The 22,492-nt window shown below is 43.1% G+C and overlaps 1 protein-coding gene across 5 annotated transcripts in view; it reads left to right on the forward strand.

The window, feature by feature from the left end:
• The window catches only part of NKAIN4 (sodium/potassium transporting ATPase interacting 4), a 105,016-nt gene that overhangs the window by 22,480 nt on the left and 60,044 nt on the right, over positions 1 to 22,492 (forward strand). For 4 of the 5 annotated variants that reach the window (XM_063296942.1, XM_063296938.1, XM_063296940.1 and 1 more), the window contains exon 2: positions 20,224 to 20,361. The exons of the other annotated variant lie outside the window; for it this stretch is intronic. In XM_063296942.1, the coding sequence (XP_063153012.1) occupies positions 20,224 to 20,361 (138 nt within the window). The remainder of the gene's footprint in view (positions 1 to 20,223; positions 20,362 to 22,492) is intronic. 5 annotated transcript variants of the gene reach the window in all.

The raw sequence follows: 22,492 nt of genomic DNA on the forward strand, positions 1-22,492 counted from the left end.
GCCATCTAATGGTCATTCTGGGTTTAGCACCCCAGATCTGGGAGGCAAGGTACAGGACCAGTCCTTCCCCAACTTGTCCCTTGTTGCTACTGGGGAGAAATTCAGCTGTGGATGTTCAGTTTTTATTTTCAAATCTCCCAGTCCATTCTTGACTTAATTAGGGGGATTAGCCCATTCTAATCCCCCCTGAAATCTGAGAAGACCAATCCTTGTTCCTTTAAGTAATGGTCGGGGTTAACAGCAAATGTACAATATATGAAAGCAAGGCCAGTCTTTCTCTTTCACACTGACATTTTTGGCAAGAGAACTATGGACAGGGATCCTCTGGGCTAATTGAGAGATAAAGTGAAAAATGAAGCTTGTATGGTTGGGTTTTTATTTTGGTCTGCGGCTGGCGTGGTTTAAAATCGTTTTCCAGCTTTGTCCATCATAATTAGAAGGAGGCAAAAGGCTATCATGAAACTACTAATAGCAGACTGCTTATTTTATGTTGCAAAACAATATTCTGCTGGAGAGAATGCAAATGAGGCTTGCAATGAAAGGTTCTGGTGCAGAGTTCCAGATCTGGATTCCAGCTACGCCCTCTTCCAGGATGCTCCTCTTCTCTTCAGGCCTTGTTTTCCATTTACTTTTCTCACTCCAACAAACACACAAGGTGGGTGTGCAGAACCGCCTAAGATGAAATGATGTAGGCTAGTTTGCAGTGTGTGAACTCAATCTGTGTGGTGAGTGTATGATTTGGCTAGGCAAATTCACACCCCTTGGATAATTTAGTGTGTGGCAAATAAGCCAAGTTAATGTGTGAACACAGGCTTCATTATTGCCACACTTGGAGTTTGGAAACTCTTGGCTCTTAAAAGGTCTATGTGTTCACATGAAGGCTATGAAAAGTCTCACCATTAGCACATGGAATCTGAAGCATCTTCTGAAGATAGGGAGAAGGTTGTCTAATGATGAAGGGCCTCAGGGAGATTCCGTGACCCTTGGGTCACAATCACTGTTGAGTCCATCTGTTATGCTATCAGGAATGATGTTACCATCCTGGCCCAGGAGCCTGTGGACTCCAAATCATCTTTCAAGTTTCCTCTTGCTGTGGCTATACACGTCCAGGGAGCTGCACCAACCATCACCAGACATATGGCCTTTTCAGTCAACCAGGGAAGAAGCACCTTTGCCCAGCTTCATCATCTTTCTTCATCTTTAACTTACAATAATGGTGGTGGATGAGGGCGCCATCAGGGCTGTATGTTTTGGAGGAACAAGAAATGATGGAAGATTAGGTGGATAATGGAGGGTCTCCTTTCCAGAGCTGGAAAGTCACCAGTTTATTACCTGAGCTTGTGGGAAGTTTCTCACAAATGGTCAGCTAATGTTGTAGAAGGACCCGTGGGGAGAGCTGTATAGAAGTGTGGTGGAGAATTCATCTCAACCACCAAATACCATTGATGGATTGATTGACATTGTAGAAGAGCCATATTCTGACAAATTTTAGTAAAAGGCATCTGCTTTGGTAAGATGCAGCTTCTGACGAAGTAAGGTTCTGATAAAGTGAGATGAAGCTCACCAAAGCTTATGCCTTTCAATAAAAATTGTCAGTCGGAAAAAAATGGTGTCAAATTCTTGACTGATGAACTGACAGCTCATTCTTCTCCGCCACCCAATCAAACAATTCTCAGTGGCTTGCAGGCCACATAAACAAAAGTCAGAACATCCACAGCGAGGTTAAAACCCACGAAACCAATCATAAGAATGAAAACAATCATCACACCAGCCCCTCCAAAAAAACATAAGGACCCCAAATGACAAGAAACAAAGAATAAAATTAACAAACAGAAAGCAAGATGGATCAGGTATAGACTTAAGAAAAGGCCTCCTGAAACAACCCAGTTTTTGTACGTTTCTGGAAAATCAACGAGAGGGGTTCAGCCAGATTTCTGTCTGGGGGCTGTTCCAAAGTGCTGATGCTGCCCATGGAAGAGCAGCACTTTCTAGCATTGGCCCTTTGACCTATCAGAAATGTGGGATCACAAGAGGTTTTCCCCATGGTGTCCTAACTGGTTGGGCCGATAATGGTTGGAGCAGAAGTTCCTGGAAGGGCCTTATTGTAACTGCTGTGAGATGGGTGCCTCTATAAATCATTTAAAGGTAGTCTTTGATTAACAACCACAATTGGGATCAGAATCTCAGTTGTTGAGTGAATTGGTCGTTAAGCGAGACACCCACGTGACTACTTCGCTCAATGACCACAATCCCAGCACTCCCATTTGCGGTCTTTAAGTGATCTCCTAGGTTGTTAAGCAGACAGAGCGAAAGAGCTGCCTGCGGAAGGGTTTCCCTCCATGCATGGAGGGGAAATCCTTGGTGAGGCTGCAGGAACGAAGCAGAAATCTTCAGGATTTGAGTTCCGTTCCTGCAGTCCCACAAAGGGCTTCCCTCCCCTCCGTCCCCTCCGCTTGCAACCTTCCCTGCTGGCTTCTCCAATGACTTTCTGGGGAAGCCGGCAGAGAAGATTGCAAATGGCGATCGCATGACTGTGGGGCACTTGGAAACCAGTCCTGAATGTGAGCTGGTTGCTGAGTGCCCAAAATGCAGACATGTGACCACAGAGGAGTGGTGCGACATTTCACGACGGCCAGAAGTGCCTTACAGGCCATAAAGCACCCTTTCCAAGGCTGTCATAACTTTGAACAGTCATTAAGCGAGGACTACCTGTACAGTGTAAGTTAAATCAATCAATAAAAGTTCAGTACCAGCACCTTCAGTTGTACCTGGAAATGAATTGCTTGCCTCTGCCAAAAAGGTCCTAAAGTCTTCCTATAAAGGTTCTAACCCTTGGAGGAATCCCTCAGTACCTGCCAGGATGTTAGGTGGGTTTAATTTGGAAATGTAATGGGAATGAAGCCCAGAGTTGATGAAAGAAGAGAAATGTTGAAGTCTGAGGAGAGAGCAAGGGGTCAGGATGGCCTCTGGAGAAGTGGGGGATCTAGGCTGAAAAAGGGATCAGCTCCCCGAGAATCCTTGGGAGATTGAGAGAGGCGAAATAGCAAGGTAGTACATTAGCCTCCACTCTCATCTTTTAATGAAAATCTAAGTTAAAAAGTATTCACTCTAAGAATGAGGAAGAAAAACAGAAGCCTCTTTCAACAGGGAAGACATTTTGGGGGGAAATGGAAGACAGACTCCAGCACGTGAATAATATGGGTGGAGTGAGTCATCCTTCTTCCAAGGAGCTCAGAATAAATCAAGGGGTTCGCACATCACGCTAAGCCCCAATATGATCTGTGTATGGCTTAGCGTGTTGTGTGAACCTGACAGTTAGTGTTTATAAACTGGGGTTTGTGACTCAGCATTGGATGTACTCTCAGGCAATTGTGGTTTATTTAAGAAAACATGGATTATTGGAATATATGATTGGTGCATGCCATCTAGAGTTACGAAGTTTTCAGTGCTCATTTCAAACTGCATGAATAGAACACGTACTTTGTCTGTGTGCAACACTGCAGTGTGTTACCAAGTGCGGCATTTAGTGCTTTAAGTCTCTTGCTTGGTTGTTTGCTTGAGGACATTTTATTACCCGACTAGGTAACATCATCAGTTACATACTGATGTTTTATTTATTTGTCTGTATTTCGAATTTCGTCACCACTCATCTCCCTCAGAGAGCAACTCTGGGCGGTTTACAATAAAACTAAAAATAAATAGATTAAAATACAGTAAAAACAGTATTTCTTAAATATAAATGTAAATGTAAAATATAAAATCCAGGATAGAGATATTAAAAGTTCTTAATTTAAATTCATGAATTCACAGGGGCCTCTTCAAGGTGCTAACCACCCCCAGGATTGATTACCCCTCCTCACACCCCATGCGAGATGGCAGAGCCAGGTCTTCAGCCCTATCCGGAAGGCCAGGAGAGTGGGGGTCTGCCTCACCTCTGGCGGAAGAGTGTTCCATAGGGATGCTACCTAGTGGGGTCATGAAATATCAGCAAGCAAACCACCAAGCTCAGAGAGCACCAAGGACTCCATAGTTCAACCCTGAGTTACATATATTTTCTTCTATTGGGTCTTGCTTTTTCAGAAAAATCATCAATCATCTCTATCTACAGTTGTGTGAAAAAGAAAGTACACCCTCTCTGGGTTCTACGGTTTTACGTATCAGGACATAATAAAAATCATCTGGTCCTTAGCAGCTCTTAAAATTAGGTAAATGCAACCTCAGATGAACAACAACACATGACATATTGCACCATGTCATTATTCGTTTTACAGAAATAAAGCCAGAATGGAGAAGCCATGTGTGAAAAACTAAGTACACCCTTACCGCTTCCATAGGTATTAAGAGGCTAAGTAGCAGCCAGGAGCTGCTAATGAAATGCCCTTGATTAATTGATCATCAGCAAGTGTGACCACCTCTATAAAAGCTGAAGTTTTAGGAGTTTGCTGGTCTCGAGCATTTAGGTGTGTGTTAACACAATGCCAAAGAGTAAGGACATCTTAGAGAAGCGATTGTTGCTGCCCATCAATCTGGGAAGGGCTATAAGGCCATTTCCAAACAATTTAAAGTCCATCATTCTAGTGAGGAAGATTATTCACAAGTGGGAAACATTCACGACAGTTGCCAATCGTCCCAGGAGTGGACGTCCCAGCAAATTCACCCCAAGGTCAGACCGTGCAATGCTCAGAGAAATTGCAGAAAATCCAGGAGTTACATCTCAGACTCCATAGGCCTCAGTTAGCATGTTAAATGTTAAGTTCATGATGGGACAATTAGAAGACTGAACCAGCAAATCTACAATGGAATGGCTTGAAAAAGAAAAGAATCAAGGTGTTGCGATGGCCCAGTCAAAGCCCAGACGGCAACCCGATTGAAATGCTGTGGTGGGACCTTAAGAGAGCTGTGCATAAATAAATGCCCACAACCCTCAATGAACTGAAGCAATGTTGTAAAGAAGAGTGGGCCAAAATTCCTCCACAGCAATGTGAGAGACTGATAAAGCCATACAGAAAACGATTATGTCAAGTTATTGCTGCTAAAGGTGGTTCTACAAGCTATTGAATCGTAAGGTGTACTTGGTTTTTCACACATGGCTTCTCCATTCTGGCTTTATTTCTGTAAAACGAATAATGACATGGTGTAATATGTCATGTGTTGTTGTTCATCTGAGGTTGCATTTACCTAATTTTAAGAGCTGCTAAGGACCAGATGATTTTTATCATGTCCCGATATGTAAAACCATAGAACACAAAGAGGGTGTACTTCCTTTTTCACACGAATGTACCTATCTATCTCACAAAATCAAAACCAGAAGCTCAAAGAACCCATCAAGCCACCATGAGGATTTCCTATTGATCAGAAGACGATCAGCTGCTTAGGAAGGGAAGTACAAAGTTATATATGGAGCTGTTATCAAAGAACATCTGGAAAGCACCAGACGTGGGAAATCGCTGTATTCCGAGCAACCGGCTTTCAGCCTGGTCTTTAGGACATAGAAGGGGATGTGGTCATTGTGGCTTTCTGCCTCAAAATAATTAGCCATTACCTGCTCAAGGCGATAACAGCAAGACAGGTTGGTGTTCCCCAATGGCCCTGTTATACAGCTCTATTTCCCGACCAGCCTGATTGCAGAATAAATGATCCAGGCTAAATTCTCTAAGGATGATTCCATACATTTCTTACTGTATCAAGCAGGGATGGGCAAAACATACTGGGCCTGGACTGTTCTGTCCATGGAACAGCCATTAGGAGCAGTCTCGTGTATAGAACAATTCCGGAATTCAGAGACCATGGGGTAGAGGAAACAGGATTCTCAGCCTGGTTTATTTATTTATTAAATTTATATAGCCACCCATCCCTCGTACATGACTCTGAGCGGTATACAAATTCAAAAACACAAAAACGTTACAGGGAAATAACCGAAAACATAACTACAAAAATCATTTTAAAAACCCATTAAAAAACATTAAACAAATAATTTCAGGAGGAATAGACAGATCAATAAACAAACAAACAAACCCTGAACCCCGGTTAACCAAATAACAATTGCTGAGTTCACACTGTATGCAAGGACCAAATCAATCCAGTCTGACTAAATTTACGGTGTTTTCAGGTTGTGCAACCAGGACCAAGGGCATGATGGACAGATTTACACAAGGCTGGGAAAAAGACCTTAGGGCTCTTTCAAAACTTGCTCCTCTTTCCCTGCTTAGCCAGATGTCGAAACCTGCGTTCCACTAGTCCGGGGTGGCGGGGAGGGTTTAACCATTTTAATTCTTTCCCCCTTTGCCTGCACAAGCCTGCACAGCAGCAGCAAAGTCAGTTGTGAAAGTTGGTTAAACCTGCCTTCCCCCTTTGCAGATCTGGACAGACCTACATTCCTGTTGGTTTAAAAAAAAAAAACAGCTAGGATGCCCAGACTGGGTGCAAACATGGGATGATCCTGGTCAATCTGGGACATACATAAGATACAACAGGTTCCCTTGACAGTCACATGAGATATGGCAAAGACAGGGATTGGATTCCATTGCAGGGCGGATTACATACTACCCAACTCCATTTTAGCCCAGACAAGTATATTATGAGAACATACCTAGCTAATTCACCAGAGAAGAGCGTTGATGGCATTGACTTTCATAGGTGTGTGCATGTCAAAACAAGATAGCGGGCGTGGTATTGCAACACAGGCCATTCCACTCCACCATCTTGCCTATCTTGACTGTGCACTGCAGACACCAATGCTTTTATTTCATATTTATTTTTACAATATAATTTAACACTTCATTGTTCAAATAATACATATTAGGTCATTTATTATAATGCACTTTATTCCCCCAGGGGATGGGAGAATAGCCAAGTTTTCAATGACTTTCTGAATGTCATCAGGTTGGCAGCCACACAGATCTCTGGGGGGATGTTGTTCTAGAGGGCAGGTGCTGAGACCCTTCCGGGGTCCCAATAGGTCAGTGTTTCTCAACCTCAGCAACTTTAAGATGCGTGGACTTCAACTCCCAGAATTCCCCAGCCAGCAGGCTGGCTGGGGAATTCTGGGAGTTGAAGTCCACGCATCTTAAAGTTGCTGAGGTTGAGAAACACTACAATAGATGACACTGCTTTATCAAAGGGACCTGAAGCTCCTCCTCTGCCCTATCTCACCAGCCAGGCTGAAACAATCAGAATTGAACCAATGGTTGATGGGATATAATGTGTAAGTCCCTCAAAATGCTCACAGCTGTTTCCGTTGGTCAAAATACATGCATGTGTATCTGGGTACCACCGCTGATCTTCTGATGCACCAAACAGTTCTCTGTATGACTGGATCTTCTGATATGCCAAATCTTTCAACAGGCACTGTACTTTTTGCATTGGTTGTCCCTAGAAATTTAAAAAAATCAATCTTTGCTTGGAGGAGCCATTCCTGGAACTGGCCAACCATCTGTTCCCTCAGCTTTCGTTTCTCTTTGCAGTTTTGACTGTCAGAAGCCCCAAGGGGTGCAGGTATCCATTCCATGGAAGGGAAGAGACCAAAGTTAAGATGGAACAATGGTTGCTTTATTAAATGACAGCGCTGACCAAATGTAGCTCAGAGACACAGTGGCAAACAACACACACACACACACACAGGCTTGCTTGCTCTCTTGACCTTACTGGGCCGGGGAGAAATGCTGGGGGTGGGAGTACAAGGCCCTGAGGTATGTTTCCTTGGCAACCTTGGCTGAAGTAGAAGAAATTGCCTCAACACAACGAAGAATTGGGCAACCAAGTCATGACCTTGGGCCTCAGGCTGCTTGCAAGGCTGGGCTTGCTAGGAAGGGGAAACTTTGGACTTTGCCAAGTTTAAGGGGGTTAGCCTCAGAAGGCACCCCAATAAAAAAAAATCCTCTCTTGCATGTTTGTAACATTCTGGACACAGTTTTTCATTTGACATTTCAGGTAGATACCTAAGTAGGTAATAGTAGATTTTATCTAATCCATCCTTCCTTCCTCCAAAGAAAGTGTACATTCGGATGTGCTACAGTACCTCTTGGTCAAAAATGCTTTGGAGAGGGTATATCCTGGTGTACATGTTCATAAATTACCCTATTATCCATACCACTACCCTCTGCCCTGTTCAGATTAGGCTGAGGAATGGAAGCTGAATTAAATTTGCATAGGATGAGTTCACACCACACACAGTGCTAGGCTCAAATAGGGCTGGATATTTATTTTTATTTGTATTTCGTCACTGCCCATCTCACTCAAGAGATGGATACCTTGTGTGAATCCACCATCACCTTAGCATGTGGTGTGAACTAGGCCATCATACTGGATCCTAGTATGGCTTATTTCCTTGGGTGTAGCCTGCTATGTGAACATGGGATCAGCATTTGATAAATCCCTGTTTAGGTTTCAGGATGTTGCATGTTATGCCATGCTGTAGTTTATTCAGTTTGATTTTGACATAACCAATGAACCCCACCAGTGTGATTTGTTCACCACAGTTGATGACCTAGCATGTCCTGTGAACCCGGTCACTGGTGGCTTTCTCACAAACCATAGTTAAGCAAATCATTTGTTGTCGTTAAGTCGTGTCCGACTCTTCGTGACCCCATGGGCCATAGCACGCCAGGCCTTCCTGTCCTCCACTGTCTCCTGGAGTTTACTCAAATTCATGTTCATTGCATCGGTGATGCTATCTAACCATCTCATCCTCTGCCGTCCCCTTCTCCTTTTGCCTCCAGTCTTTCCCAGCATCAGGGTCTTTTCCAGTGAGTCCTCTCTTTGCATTAGGTGGCCAAAGTATTTGAGCTTCAGCTTCAATGTCTGTCCTTCCAATGAACAGACAGGGTTGATTTCCTGTAGGATCGACTGATTTGACCTCTTGCAGTTCAAGGGACTCTCAAGAATCTTCTCCAGCACCACAGTTCGAAAGCATCAATTCTTCAGCTCTCAGCCTTCCTTATGGTCCAACTCTCACAGCCATACATCACTACTAGGAAAACCATAGCTTTGATTATATGGACCTTTGTCAGCAAGGTGATGTCTCTGCTTTTTAATATGCTGTCTAAGTTTGCCATAGCTTTCCTCCCAAGGAGCAAGTGTCTTTTAATTTCATGGCTGCAGTCATCATCTGCAGTGATCTTGGAGCCCAAGAAAATAAAATCTGTCACTGCTTCCATTTCTTCCCCTTCTATTTGCCAGGAAGTGATGGGGCCAGATGCCATGATCTTAGTTTTTTTTTAATGTTGAGTTTCAAGCCAGCTTTTGCACTCTCCTCTTTCACCCTCATCAAGAGGATCTTTAGTTCCTCTTTACTTTCTGCCATTAGGGTGGTATTGTCCTCATATCTGAGGTTGTTGATATTTCTCCTGGCAATCTTAATTCTGGCTTGTGATTCATCCAGCCTGGCATTTCTCATGATCTCCTCTGCATATAATAAGCAGGGTGACAAAATACAGCCTTGTCGTACTCCTTTCCCAATTTTGAACCAATTGGTTGTTCCATGTCCGGTTCTGTTGCTTCCTGACCCTCATACAGGTTTCTCAGGAGACAGGTAAGATGGTCCAGTAAATCATACCATACTGTAATGCATGAACCCCACCAGTGACTATAGAGCCAACTAGGAATCTGAACCTAGGTCTCTCCAATCCCTATCAGATACTCTAATCCAGTCTTTCTCAACTTTGGCATCTTGAAGATGTGTGGACTTCAATTCCCAGAATTCCCCAGCCAGCATGCTGGGCTCACCAATACATTGAGTTGGGTTTGCTTAACTACAGTGGTTTACTGAGTGAACTACAAAGGCTGAATTCACACAACATATTAGGCTAAAAACAAGCAAATGATACTATTGGCTTAGTGTGTTGCTAGAACCCAATCTTAGATTTCAACCCATGGCCCTACTGGCTAGGAATTATGGGAACTGAAGTCTGGTGCCTCTAGAAGGCACCAAGTGGGAAAGGCCATCGTAAGAAGGTGACATTGGTGGATTACAGCAATCAGTCACCTATATCAGCTTTCCTCAATAGAGCATCCTCCATTGTTATGGTTACTGGGGCTGATGTACTTTGTACTCCCCAACCAAATTAATATGAAATGTATTCAGCTGGGGAAAGCTGGTCTCTTCAAAATCATTCTTCCAGCAGCAGCTGAGCAGATGCTACCTGGAATAGCTTTCTCTCACTATGCCCCTCTCTTAGCTCAGTTAAACTACCCAGTAATGCACAAAAATGGTGATAATGGCCAATTTTTGTGCTATGGGATCCAGAATGGTGAGGCAAGTTAATATATGTGACTTAGCTGTAGTAGAATTTTGAACCAGAATGTAGTAAGAGGTTTTTAACTAAAGTGAATCCAATTACATCTTTATTTTAATACTACTCTGGCTTTCCAAATAATTTGTTGAGCTTCTGTTGCTAAATCTTAGCACCTGAAGCTGAAGAGCCATTAGCACTTAGAGAAACAGCAACTGGAGACCAATTTCTTTAGCACCTTGAGCACACATTTAAAATGACTTATAAAAGCACTCTCCCCTCCCTCACAGGTTTTTCTATGTCACACAGAGATGTATTTCCATCATTCCGGCTAGACCAAAAAACCTACAATAGTCATTTTGTTAAGGGAATGTTAGGATTGGGAGAAAAGGAGTGCTGAGCCGGGCAAAGTGGTGCTAGAGGTGGGTCTCAGGAGTTCAGAATATAGACCTATCTGGACTATCTCAAAGGGTAGAGTCCACTTTGTGTTTGTGGTTGAGGATTAGCTTCTTACAACCCCTAGCAATAATTACTTGCTGTGTTCCTGGAAGACTTCAGGCTGGGAAAGAGAATGAGAGATGTATTCTGAAGCAAATAATATTAAGACTTCTGGAGGAAGAATGAATTAACATAACAGAGATACAATTGAACATATAGACTTCATAGCAGAATGGTGGTGACCAAAGTGGGATAGATATCTTCTTTGCCATTTCTCTCTGTGGGAAAGTAATAGCAGGAACATTCAGGTTCAGTTAGTGTCACCTTGGTCTGAGGTGATCATCCTGAGAAACTTGGAATCACCTTTGTTTGATCTGATCCCCTTAGTCATGCTAGCTAATGGTTCTATGAGTCTGATGTTTTGGGAAGAAGCCAGGTTGGAGATGGCTGTCTTAGCAAGGAAACAGGGTGTGTGATGTATGCGTGAAGGACATGGATAGGAAGACATTGTGATGATGTGTATGATGCAAAGAAAGTTGATAAAAGAATATTAGAGGCAAAATATGTGTTTGCCTGATATGCTTACCCATGGTTTTCTCAGTTAACCCAACTTTCTAGGTGTTCATGACACACTGAATCATCAACTACAGGGGTGGGGTTCATCCAACTTGGAAGGTTACAGTGTGGTTGTCTGTGGGTCAGTCTGTCAAGCAAACTTGGTCGAAGGAAGTTATTTCCACACTTTCGTGTTCATATATAAAGATATGGAAATGTGCCAGTATAAATAAGGAACAAACATGGAGATATGACAGAGCGTAGCTGTCTGCTTAGAGAAGATCTTATGCTGCATTGTGAAATAATGGGGAAATGAATTTTTTCACCAAGTGGAAGAATAAACAGCAGTTTTAGTTGTAAAAAGTTCTATAGAAGAGAAAGACACTTGATTAGTATACCAATCCCACAGAAGACCAGCAAACTTCCTGCCTATTGAGAAACAGAGAGAAGATGGGGCAAAACATTGAGAATGCATTAGGACAGTGTTTACCAAGCTAGATAACTTCCAGATGGATAGACTTTGAGGTCTAGAGTTCTCTAATGGCCATGCTGGCTGGGGAATTCTGGGAATTGACGTTTAAGGTGAAGGTTTCCCTTGACATTAAGTCCAGTCGTGTCCGACTCTAGGGGGCGGTGCTCATCTCCGTTTCAAAGCCGAAGAGCCGGCGTTTGTCCGTAGACACTTCCGTGGTCATGTGGCCGGCATGACTAAACAGAATGCTGTTACCTGCCCGCCGAAGCGGTACCTATTAATCTACTCACATTTGCATGTTTTCGAACCGCTAGGTTGGCAGGAGCTGGGACTAGCAACGGGAGCTCACCCCGTCACACGGATTCGAACCACCAACCTTCTGATCGGCAAGCTCTGCAGCTCAGCGGTTTAACCCACAGCGCCATTGTGTCCCATTGAAGTCTACACTTTTGTAAATTGCCCAGAAATTGTTGATTTTGTATGCTTAACCTAAATACTGAATGAGGTTTTTTTATTTGTATTTATCAAATTTATATACGGTAGCCACCCATCTCACATATGTGACTCAAAACAGTTAAAACAAAACCATTAAAAACCATTGAAACAATGGTTATAAACCTAGTAAGTGAATAAACAAATAATCTCAGCAGCCCCATTGTCCATGTTTGCCTGAATACTTAGCCATAATTAACCAAATCATAGCCTACTCAGTTAACTCATTTTCTTGGGACCATACCACCATGGGCTTAGTTTATATAACATGCCAGGCTAAAATGTGGATGGCTTATTTGTGACTGTATGAAAACAATCTAATTCTTGCTTCTTTTCAGTGTCCAGTGGCATAGATCCAAGTCAGACCCTTGGCTATACAACTTCCCCATTAGTGAGCAAACAAGCTTTGTAGCAAGCAAATTAATCTAACCATCTACTTGGTACTACAGAGTAGTAACAGAGATCCTCCACATCAGTTGACTACTTGGTCTCTTTTAACTGGAGCTGCTCAGAAATAACTCAGAGATTTCTAGATGCAAAGCAGGTGTTCCACAACAGATCAGTGATTCCCATTCTGCTTTCTTGTTCAATTACCTTAGTCCACACACTATCATTCTGGCCATCCTTTGTAGCAGCCGCCATGTTTGAAACTATTTTACTTGCAGAAATCATTCAGGCATTGCATCTTGATTGTAGTTCTGTGGGTGATTAGCTTAGCTGGTTAGTGAGCCTAGTCTGCAAATCCTTTAGTCTCGATCTTGGACCTCAACACTAGTCCCTAATTCTTTCACAAGGAATGCGTGTCCTTCATCGTCCCAGTATTGAACATGAAGGAGTAAAACAACCAGATAATTCAGGAAGGAAACAGATTTATTTATTCTTTTCTGTCTCTTGGAAAATTTCAGACGGTTTGTAAAAGAAAGTTTGGTTGATTTTTGTGGGTTCTTGGAATATCCACCATTTTTCTATCATTCCATGGAGCTGTAACACAGCAACTGTCAAGCTCCTTCAGCTGATAGTCTCTGCTGCTTATCACCTGGATCTTACAAATAAAACTTTTTAACCTGAGGGTTTCTCTTCCCTTTTATCTAACTCTTCCAATTGTTGCTCAACTACTATAACTTTTAACATTCAGAGTTTAAAAACTTGAGAGTTTTTTTTTCCTCTGCTATCTGTAGGCCTCCAGGATCACTGGAAAATATTATCAGCCTGGGTTGTACTCCATGCATCTATGACTCTGTTGTATAAATATGGAATCTGGCAGACAATTTGGGATTCTGTGCCAAATCGTACTGTAGGAATCAGAAATTTTAGTGCAAAATTATTACTGCAGAAATCTTCCAGATGTCTTTAAAGATGCACACTTGCCTCCTTCCCCACCCACAAATTCTTTGCCTTGGTCAGGCTGGGAAGAATGCTGAAGTCTGGAGATCAAAGACAGTCCATTAAGTTTTAATTTTGCAAAAAAAAAAAGGGGGATCCCCTATGCAGAATCCTTTCTATCTGCTTTCCCAGTTAAGCTATTTATGACAAACAGGACACAGCTGTAATCTAGTTAATCACATTTGAGCTAAGCATGTTGGGTAAACCCAGCCTGTGTTTACGACTCAGAGTATTGTACAAATCAAAGGAAATAGGCTAGGTAAACCAAGGGTCACTTAACCATGAGCAATCATATGATGTGAACAAAGCCCCCAGTTCTGAGCTTTGCATAACTTGCGGAACAAAGGCATGGCTAGATTTAATGAAACACCTGAATTACGAAGTCTCTCTTCCTTTGTAAAGAATGTGCATCCTTCATCTTCCCAGTCAGTGAACATCAAGGAGTAATAATCCACCTAATTATTCAAGAAGGACATTGATTAGTGCTTACTTTCTTGTTTCTTGGAAATCCAATTAGTTTGGGAGAGTTTTGCTAAAGAATTTGCTTGGCTGATCATTGTGAGCCTGTATCAACGGTGGTTACAGTAGAAGCAGGTTAAACAGAAACAAAATTGCAAAGAAAAGTACAGGTAGTCCTTGACTTACGACCATTCATTTAGTAACTGTTCAAAGTTATGACGTTGCCAAAAAAAGTGACTTACGACCTGTCCTAGCACTTATGACTGTCACAGCGTCCCCGCAGTCACATGATCAAAATTCGGGAGCTTGGCTACTGGCATGTATTTACAATGGATGCAGCATCCCGGGGTCATGTGATCACCATTTGCAACACGCAAATTCAATGGGGAAGCCGGATTCGCTTAACGACCATGGCAAAAAAGGTAATAAAATCAGGTGTAGTCATGTGATGCCTCATTTAGTGACTGTACTGCTTAATGATGAGTTTTCTGGTCCCAGTTGTGGTTGTAAGTCAAGGACTAGGTAAAGGTAAAGGTAAACTGACATTAAGTCCAGTCGTGTCCGACTCTAGGGGGCGGTGCTCATCTCTGTTTCAAAGCTGAAGAGCCGGTGTTTGTCCATAGACAGTTCCGTGGTCATGTGGCCAGCATGACTACACGGAACACTGTTACCTGCCCGCCAAAGCGGTACCTATTAATCTACTTACATTTGCATGTTTTCGAACTGCTAGGTTGGCAGGAGCTGGGACTAGCAACGGGAGCTCACCCCGTCACATGGATTCGAACTGCTGACCTTCCAATCGGCAAGCTCCGCAGCTCAGCGGTTTAACCCGCAGCACTACCGCGTCCCTTTTTAAGTCAAGGACTACCTGTATGAAAAATGTATACATTAGGCGTAGCCCAACTTTTCAGACTGACACATTTGCAACTTGGAGAGTCTTTGTTTGGTGACCACAGTTGGGACTGGCAACTTGGTCATTAAGCAAAGTGGTCACTAAGTGAAAAATCACCTGGCCGCGCCTGCACTTACGATTTTACTTCAGATTTCCTTTGCTTTACAGCATCAGAAGGATACGACCCCAGACAGCTGGGAGAGCCCAAACGGTGGGGAAGGTTTCCAGAACTCGACTCACAAGGAAGCTGGGTAAAAGGGCAAATCTTGTAGCCCTTTTTCCCTACCCTCCATCCTTTGGAATGCTCACCCCAGTGCTGGGATAATTAGCAAGAAGAGAATTGATGTTTATACTTACATTCATTGGAGAAGAAAGGATTGCAAGAGAGTAAGCAGGCACACAATGGGAAGCACACAGCAAAAGGAATGCGCTGGCACCAGCTGTTTGCCTAGAGCTCTGGCTAGGAGGCAAACACAAGCTTTCAGTGTGAAACTGATTAAGGTCTGGTCAGTTTCAGGCAGCGGCTGGTTCTAATCAACCAATTAAGGTCACAGACCTGAGTTTATTAACTTGTTGTTAGCACCTTTTGAAAACTGCTGGGCTCAGGAAGAGATTGCTTGTTTAGTCAATTGCTCCACTCTGCCAGGGGAGGGGGGGAAAAACAGCTCAGCCACAGGACAATTTGTACTGACTGACTGTAATGGTGAACACCTGACTGAGAGAGAGAGAGATGCTGTGAAGGTTGTAAATGCAGACATTGGTTGCAAAGTTACTTTTTCATCACTACGTGACTGCGAACAGTCACTGTCTGAGGCAGTTACTAAAGGAGGACTACCTGTAGTCCCAAAGGATACTTTCAACCACCTTAGGGGGACTTCTGTGTGACTCCAAACCATTTCAGCAAATAAATGCAACGTTACAGACTGTTGATTTGCTTTCCAGCATTTCAGCTTTTGTTTAGTTTTTTTATAATTAAAAAATTGCCCAGGAGGAAATTAGTTCTCAAGGGCATCATGTTGTCTATCCCTAGTGGGGATAAAATGTTAAACAAACAAGCAAAGAAAGAACACAAAAAGCATAACTTCTACATTTTTAGTCTAGCATCCATTTATCCTCAGGGGCAGGCTTTGCAAATGTTCTGATCCTTTGTCCTAGAACAAATAATCAAATGTTAGTCAGACAAAATAACCCAAAAAGCTGGGAAAAAACAATTAAAAATATGACAAAAATACAAGCCTCCCCTTATACTCAACACTGGATACTTATACAGTAGTAGCAAAGAATTAAAGATCTCAAAATATTGTTCACTGAATGCAGGCCGTCTTCATCTTTACGTGTAGTTTAATGTATTTCCAGTAGGAGACGGAGGGGGCAAAAAAGTCGGGATGAGAGAAATTCAAAGGGTGTTTCTGGCCTATTATGTTAGGCATCTATGAAATTACATGACTAAAATTTAAGTCTCCCTTGAGTTAAGGGAGGACAATCCATGCTGTTGTCTTAACAACAGTATGGAAAGCATTGTGGTGGTCTTTTGGTATGATACTTTACCTTCCAATCAAGCTACACCTGGATTTCCTGGTGGTCTCCCATTCAAGCCCTTCACAAACTGAAAAACAGCTTTTGTGAGATGAGACAATGTTGGCTTTGGAGCTGGCACATCTCTTTTGGCAGGGTTGACTAGATGATCTTTAAGACCCCTTCTAGTTTCTGATGCTATTGGTTTGCCTCCAGTGCTCTGTCCAGCATGGTGTATTTGTGTGAGTTTTTATTTTTCCAATGATTGCAATCAGGAAGGAAAGTTGAATTCTTCCCTATAATATCTGGAAGGCATGGGGTTATCTCTTTCAAGCATATTCTGTGCTAATATATTAGCTTACCCATCCTTTGCTTGATGGGTAAGCTAATATGTAGATGCTGGTTCTTTATCTGTATTTCTTGGCTTAAAGCAGCAAACCAAGCTAATTAAATGCCCAATTGAGTAAACTGATTGCAATCCTGTGGTCTCTAGCTACCCAGTCTGAATCCAAGATTTCTAAATGTCACCACTGTATGTCTTTTGATCTTCCTAATGGAAGATTAAGCGCTTAACCCCTTCCCACTGGCACTGATGATGCTGAGAAAATTGATTTTGAAATGAATAATAGCCTTCCTTTTCCACTTTCCCAGATGCTTCATGCAAGATCGCTGGTGGTACCTGCCTCCTTGTTCATTAATGGGCTCCCCTGGACTCAGAGAATGTCACTTTCAAATATTTGGGAAAAGTTGGAAAAATAACCACTGGGTCATCTCTGATGAAGGCTAGAGAAGAAGCAATGGGTTGTTATGCTGGAAATCTGTCCAGCAGAAAACCTTCAAAATGGCAGATGGAGCAGGTTCAGAGATGCAGAACTACATATTTAAGAATTTATTGCTTCAAGGGTCAGCCTTGAGGAGTTGAATCCTGAAGTTCTTCCAGGCTGTCTGCAGTTGGCAGAACTTACAAGATCTTCTTACCCTCCATTGAACCAAAGATGCGTTCAGGTTCAGAAAGCACAGCTAGAAGGCCCTGATGTGTGGTGGTGAGAAGAGGACTTTCTAGGTTCAAGCAGTCCTGAACTTTAATTTGCTGTATGGACTCCCTGGAGGGTTCATAAAATTGTAGGATCCACTACAGGTGTCAGATCCCTCTGATCAAAAGGTTCACAGAACCTCTTATCAGAGCATCTTCCACTACTTTCTTATCACTGGTCACAGACTCCGTGTAGCCAGATGGGAGGGGGTGCTGAGATGGAGCGTGAACTGCATTGTTATGGCTAGGGATTTATGGTGTTCACACATCAAGGCCAGAGAGCGGAGATACACCAGAGACGCCACCTGGATTGGGAAGGGGGGTGACATACTTTAGTGGGAAGAGGGGAAAAACGTAATTAAGTGAATGTAGTTTTAAATGTAGGTTTGAGCGGGAATTCTCCATTTGCAGCTTTACCCTTGTGCTGGTCATTTTGCTTCGTTAAAACAGTAAAAGGAGCTTGGTCTCTTGACTGTTATTGTGTGAATGCTTGAATGTGCCAGTGCTTACAACAGGACAGATTCACCTAGCTATGGTATTTATTTATTTATTAAATTTATATCACCGCCCATCTCCCCCAATGGGGGACTCTGGGTGGTTTACAATAAAATAGCACTAAAAACATAACCACGTAAAAATTACCATTAAAATATACATCACATAAGCGTTGGTCTCTTTCCCCCAAATGTTCCATAGGATTCTGCACTATAGTCAATAGATAGATAACGTGATTCCCAACAATTAAAAAAGTCCAAGCAGATAAAATCAAATCAATGCTTTAATTATTCCTTGCTGGCAGAAACAGGCCAGCGGTAGTAGGAGCAGACTGCAAGCAATCTGCTTCACAGCCATAGTTCACAATTACTGGCAGAATGTAAGCCAGCCCTGGCTGGCCTGTTTTTTGCTGGCAAGCAAGGAACGAAATGTGCTTTTCTGGCCTCTGAGCATGTGCAGTGACCTCACTATGCAAGCCCTGCAGGTTGCAGTCACCCCTGAATGCTGCTGCGGTTCCTCATTTGATTGCACTTATTTGAATTTCTTAATTGGCTTGGGGGAGAATTAATCCAGATTCCATAAAGAGGGACCGTCTCATGCCCATTTCATCGACCTGTCCTACCCAATCATGCAGAGAGGGCATGCTATGGACCCCATCTATAAAATAATTTCATCTAGCAGGGTCCAGGAAGCGGGCCTTCGCTGCAGTAGCGCCCGCCCTCTGGAACATTCTTCCCCCAGAGGTGAGGCAGGCCCCCTTGCTCCTGGACTTCCGTAAAAAACTAAACCTGGTTCTGTCACCATGCCTGGAGCAGGAAGGGGAACAGTTATTTGTGGGGATGGCTAGCACCCTAGAAGGGCCCTTATTCTCACAGACTGAGATACAATCTTTAGCCATCTGGATTTTATTACATTTTATATTTTTTATTGTCTATTTATATTTATTGTATTTATAATGATATTGAATTTTAAATTTTGTTTTTGTTGTAAACCACCCAGAGTCCCTCCTTTTGGGTGGGGGGAGATGGGCGGTGATAAAATTCGATAAATAAATCAAAACCACTGCTTACAAAACTTACGATGCAGAATGAATGTGTGAATAGGAATGTACATCAGCTCTGCACATAGCAACTTCGGGGGACAGTGTTCTGTCTCACTCACCAAAACATAAACATGGAATTATATTTTAGGGAGTAAGAACATTGCCCCCCAACCCTCTAAGAAGCTTGTAAACTTCTTAGCAATACCCATAGCTGTTAGAAGCCATCCGGTTCTTCCCGCATGCTATTAACTGTTAGCTGCTAAATGCTTTAGGACTTTCTTGCAATTTTTAAAAATTCCTTTTTCACCGTTATTGTATACTATTGCTGTTTTTTTTTTATTGTGTTTGGTCTTGGGCTGTCCATAAATGTCGATTGATTGATTGATTGAAACATGGGATTTGGGGACAGAGAAGACATTTGAACTGTGGGGAAAGAGGATCAAGGATTGCCAATAAGCTAAAGGCCCTTCCAGTTTAACTTTTCACAAGATATTTATTTATTTGTTTGTTTGTTTGTTTGTTTATTAAGAGATTTATAGGACTGCCCCACTCAGGGTGACTCGTGTCTCACAAGATTACAAGAATAAAACCCCCAATACAAAACCCACCATACCCCCACACCCCTGGCAGCAACAATACATTCAAACGAACCACTTGATGGGCTCCGCATCAATGTGGGGTCCCCAGGCCCGCTGGCGAAACCACGTCTTCAGGGCCTTTTGGAAGAGTGTTAAGGTGGGGGCCAATCTTATCTCTGCAGGGATGATGTTCCACAGGGAGGGAGCCACCATGGAGAAGGCCCCTCTTCTCAGTCCCACTAGATAGACCTCCTTAATGGGGGGCACCCGTAACATACCTCGCCTCCCCGAGCTGGTGGGTCAGGTAGATGTGACTGGGAAAAGGCAGTCCTTCAGATAACCTAGACCCAAGCCATGTAGAGCTTTAAAGATGATAACCAGCACCTTGAATTGGACCTGGAAGCAAATTGGCAACCAATGCAGCTCCCGCAGGAGAGATGACACGTGTGCAAATCTGGACTTGCACAAAACCATGCAGGCCGCCACATTTTGAACCAACTGGAGCTTCTGGATACTCTTCAAGGGCAGCCCCATGTACAGCATATTATAGTAGTCTAGACGGGAGGTGACCAGGGCATGGGTGACTGTGAGCAGGGCCTGATATGGATGTGCTACTTATCTTCTCCTTTTTCTTTTCCAGCTTGTTGCTTTAGAGAGACAAGTGTTTGATTTTCTGGGGTACCAGTGGGCTCCAATTCTTGCCAATTTCCTCCACATCATCTTGGTTATCCTGGGCCTCTTCGGGACAATCCAGTACAGACCACGCTACATTGTGGTGGTGAGTTTGCTAATGATTCTAAGGCTGGCATCTGATGGCCAAATGGGGATTTTGGTGGGAATGTTTTCGGAAGAAGTATAGGACTGAACTGCAGAAAGGGCCATCAGAACCGGTGACTATATCAACTGATGCATAATGGTAGACCAGCTTTAATGAATGCATTTAAATTTCACCTCTGTGATTTTTCTCAGTGACATTCCCTGTGGCCATTTCTTGATTTACTGATGTTTTTGGCCCCTCGAAAAAAACAGGTATTCCTGGACAATGTGCAGATGGAGTCAAATCATGAAATGAAAAACAATAAGCCAGGGATTAAAAGTAGTAGGTAATAAAACTGACCGCAAGACTCAAAACAAGGCAGTGTGTGAAAACAGCTGCAGAATAAAACGGTGTGAGGATTTAAAAGCTGAACGTATCTTCATTAATATAAAAAGAAAATTTTATCTGGCACCAAAGATGCTGTAATTCATACTGGTGCCAAGTGAGTCAGTTTAGGGATGGCAGGGCACAGTTAAGGTGCCACAAATGAGCAGGGTTAGATACATCATCCCCATCCACCAAAATTATTTCTTCACAGTGCAGAATAAAGAAAAGATCACCTGCTGTCCTACTTTCCATCTCTATTCTGGAGAATTAGGACTTGAATAACCAAATGTGGCTCCATTGCGATTGTCCATGCTAATGGGCATAACCACCCAGAGTCGCTGGGAGTCGGGTGGCATATAAATGTAATACACTATTATTAATAATTAATTATGCAAATTCTTGCCTGTTGCTTATGACTCCCTCTCTCCCTGTTCTTGCATGCCTTTTATCCTCTTTTTGCAGTTAGCTGTTTTTGATCTTTGCTGGTGTCTAATAAATAGACCTCAAGCTATATTTTTGCTCTGATCTGGATAGAGGAATTGATTGGGAACATGCTGGGTATAAACTAAGCTGGAAATTACCCATAGTAATTTTCCAGCCAGAAAGCCTTGTGTCTTGTCACACACACCCCCCTTTTCCTTTGGCAAGTGGGAGAGGATATTAAGTGATGCCTTTTTGTAAGAGCTGGGCAAATGTTTGGTCCTGGGAACACCAGTGAGGTGCAGCAGGCAGGTTAATGAGAGAAGGGGAGACGGGCCTGGAGTTTTGCCTTTTTTTCCTGGTTTTGTCAATAGAGTCGGGGGGGTGTGTGTCTTTGTTTTGTGAGCTGTAACAAACCTGTTGTACTGTTCCCTCTACTTATATACCTGGAAGGTTGGTGGGGAGGTACTGTGTAACAGCAAAGCCGGCTTAACAGACCCAGTTGTTAGCCCTGCGAGGTAGTCCAGACAAGAAGCACAACCAGGAGGACTAGCTCTATCTTTATTGTTAGGTTACTCAGTTTTTCTCAACCTTGGCAACTTTAAGAGGTGTGGACTTCACTCTGGCTGGCTGGGGAATTCTGGGAGTTGAAGTCCACGCCTCTTAAAGTTGCCAAGGTTGAGAAACACTGGGTTACTTTAGCAGAATCTGGCAAGACTGAAGTATTTCCCCCCTCCTTTTCTTTTGCTCTCTGGAAAACTAGAGAGGATCCCTTCTGAGATGTTTCCCACACCCTCCCCTCTTCTGTGAGCTGAGATATCTTTTACGTGATGCTTGTCCCGTCTGCGGCTCTCCCTCCTGTCTCCCAAGGTCACTTCCACACACCATTACACCAGTCAACTAACCTCAAGGGGGGCTGTTTAGCCCCAAACAGACTTGTCTTGTTTGGAGTTAAATTGACCCAGGCAACTAATTCTTCTCCCCTTTCTTGTTCCATGTCATGCAAACCCCTAAATCTCAGAGTTCATTGCCCCCTATGGATAGTCTGGATCCAACATTCCAGAGAGGCCCCACAAAACCAGATCTTCTCCCGGCACAGAGAATACAGGCAGAAACTGTTTAGGGATGAGTGCAACCCCCTGAACTTATCTGTAGAGGTGCCACCCCACTCCAGAAATAATTCAAAGAGTGGAAAGCGGAGAAGATAGAGGCAGGATCCCGACATCCTTTGCTGTGCATCCACAACTTCGTGGGGGTTGACTAACTGATACGTTTGAGATGACGGGCTCTAAAGTATAAGAGGAAGTCAATGGCCCGAGATGGCTGGATTGGGCTGGAGAAACAA

The sequence above is a fragment of the Candoia aspera genome, chromosome 3 (genome assembly GCF_035149785.1).
Source record: "Candoia aspera isolate rCanAsp1 chromosome 3, rCanAsp1.hap2, whole genome shotgun sequence".
Classification (NCBI taxonomy): domain Eukaryota; kingdom Metazoa; phylum Chordata; class Lepidosauria; order Squamata; family Boidae; genus Candoia; species Candoia aspera.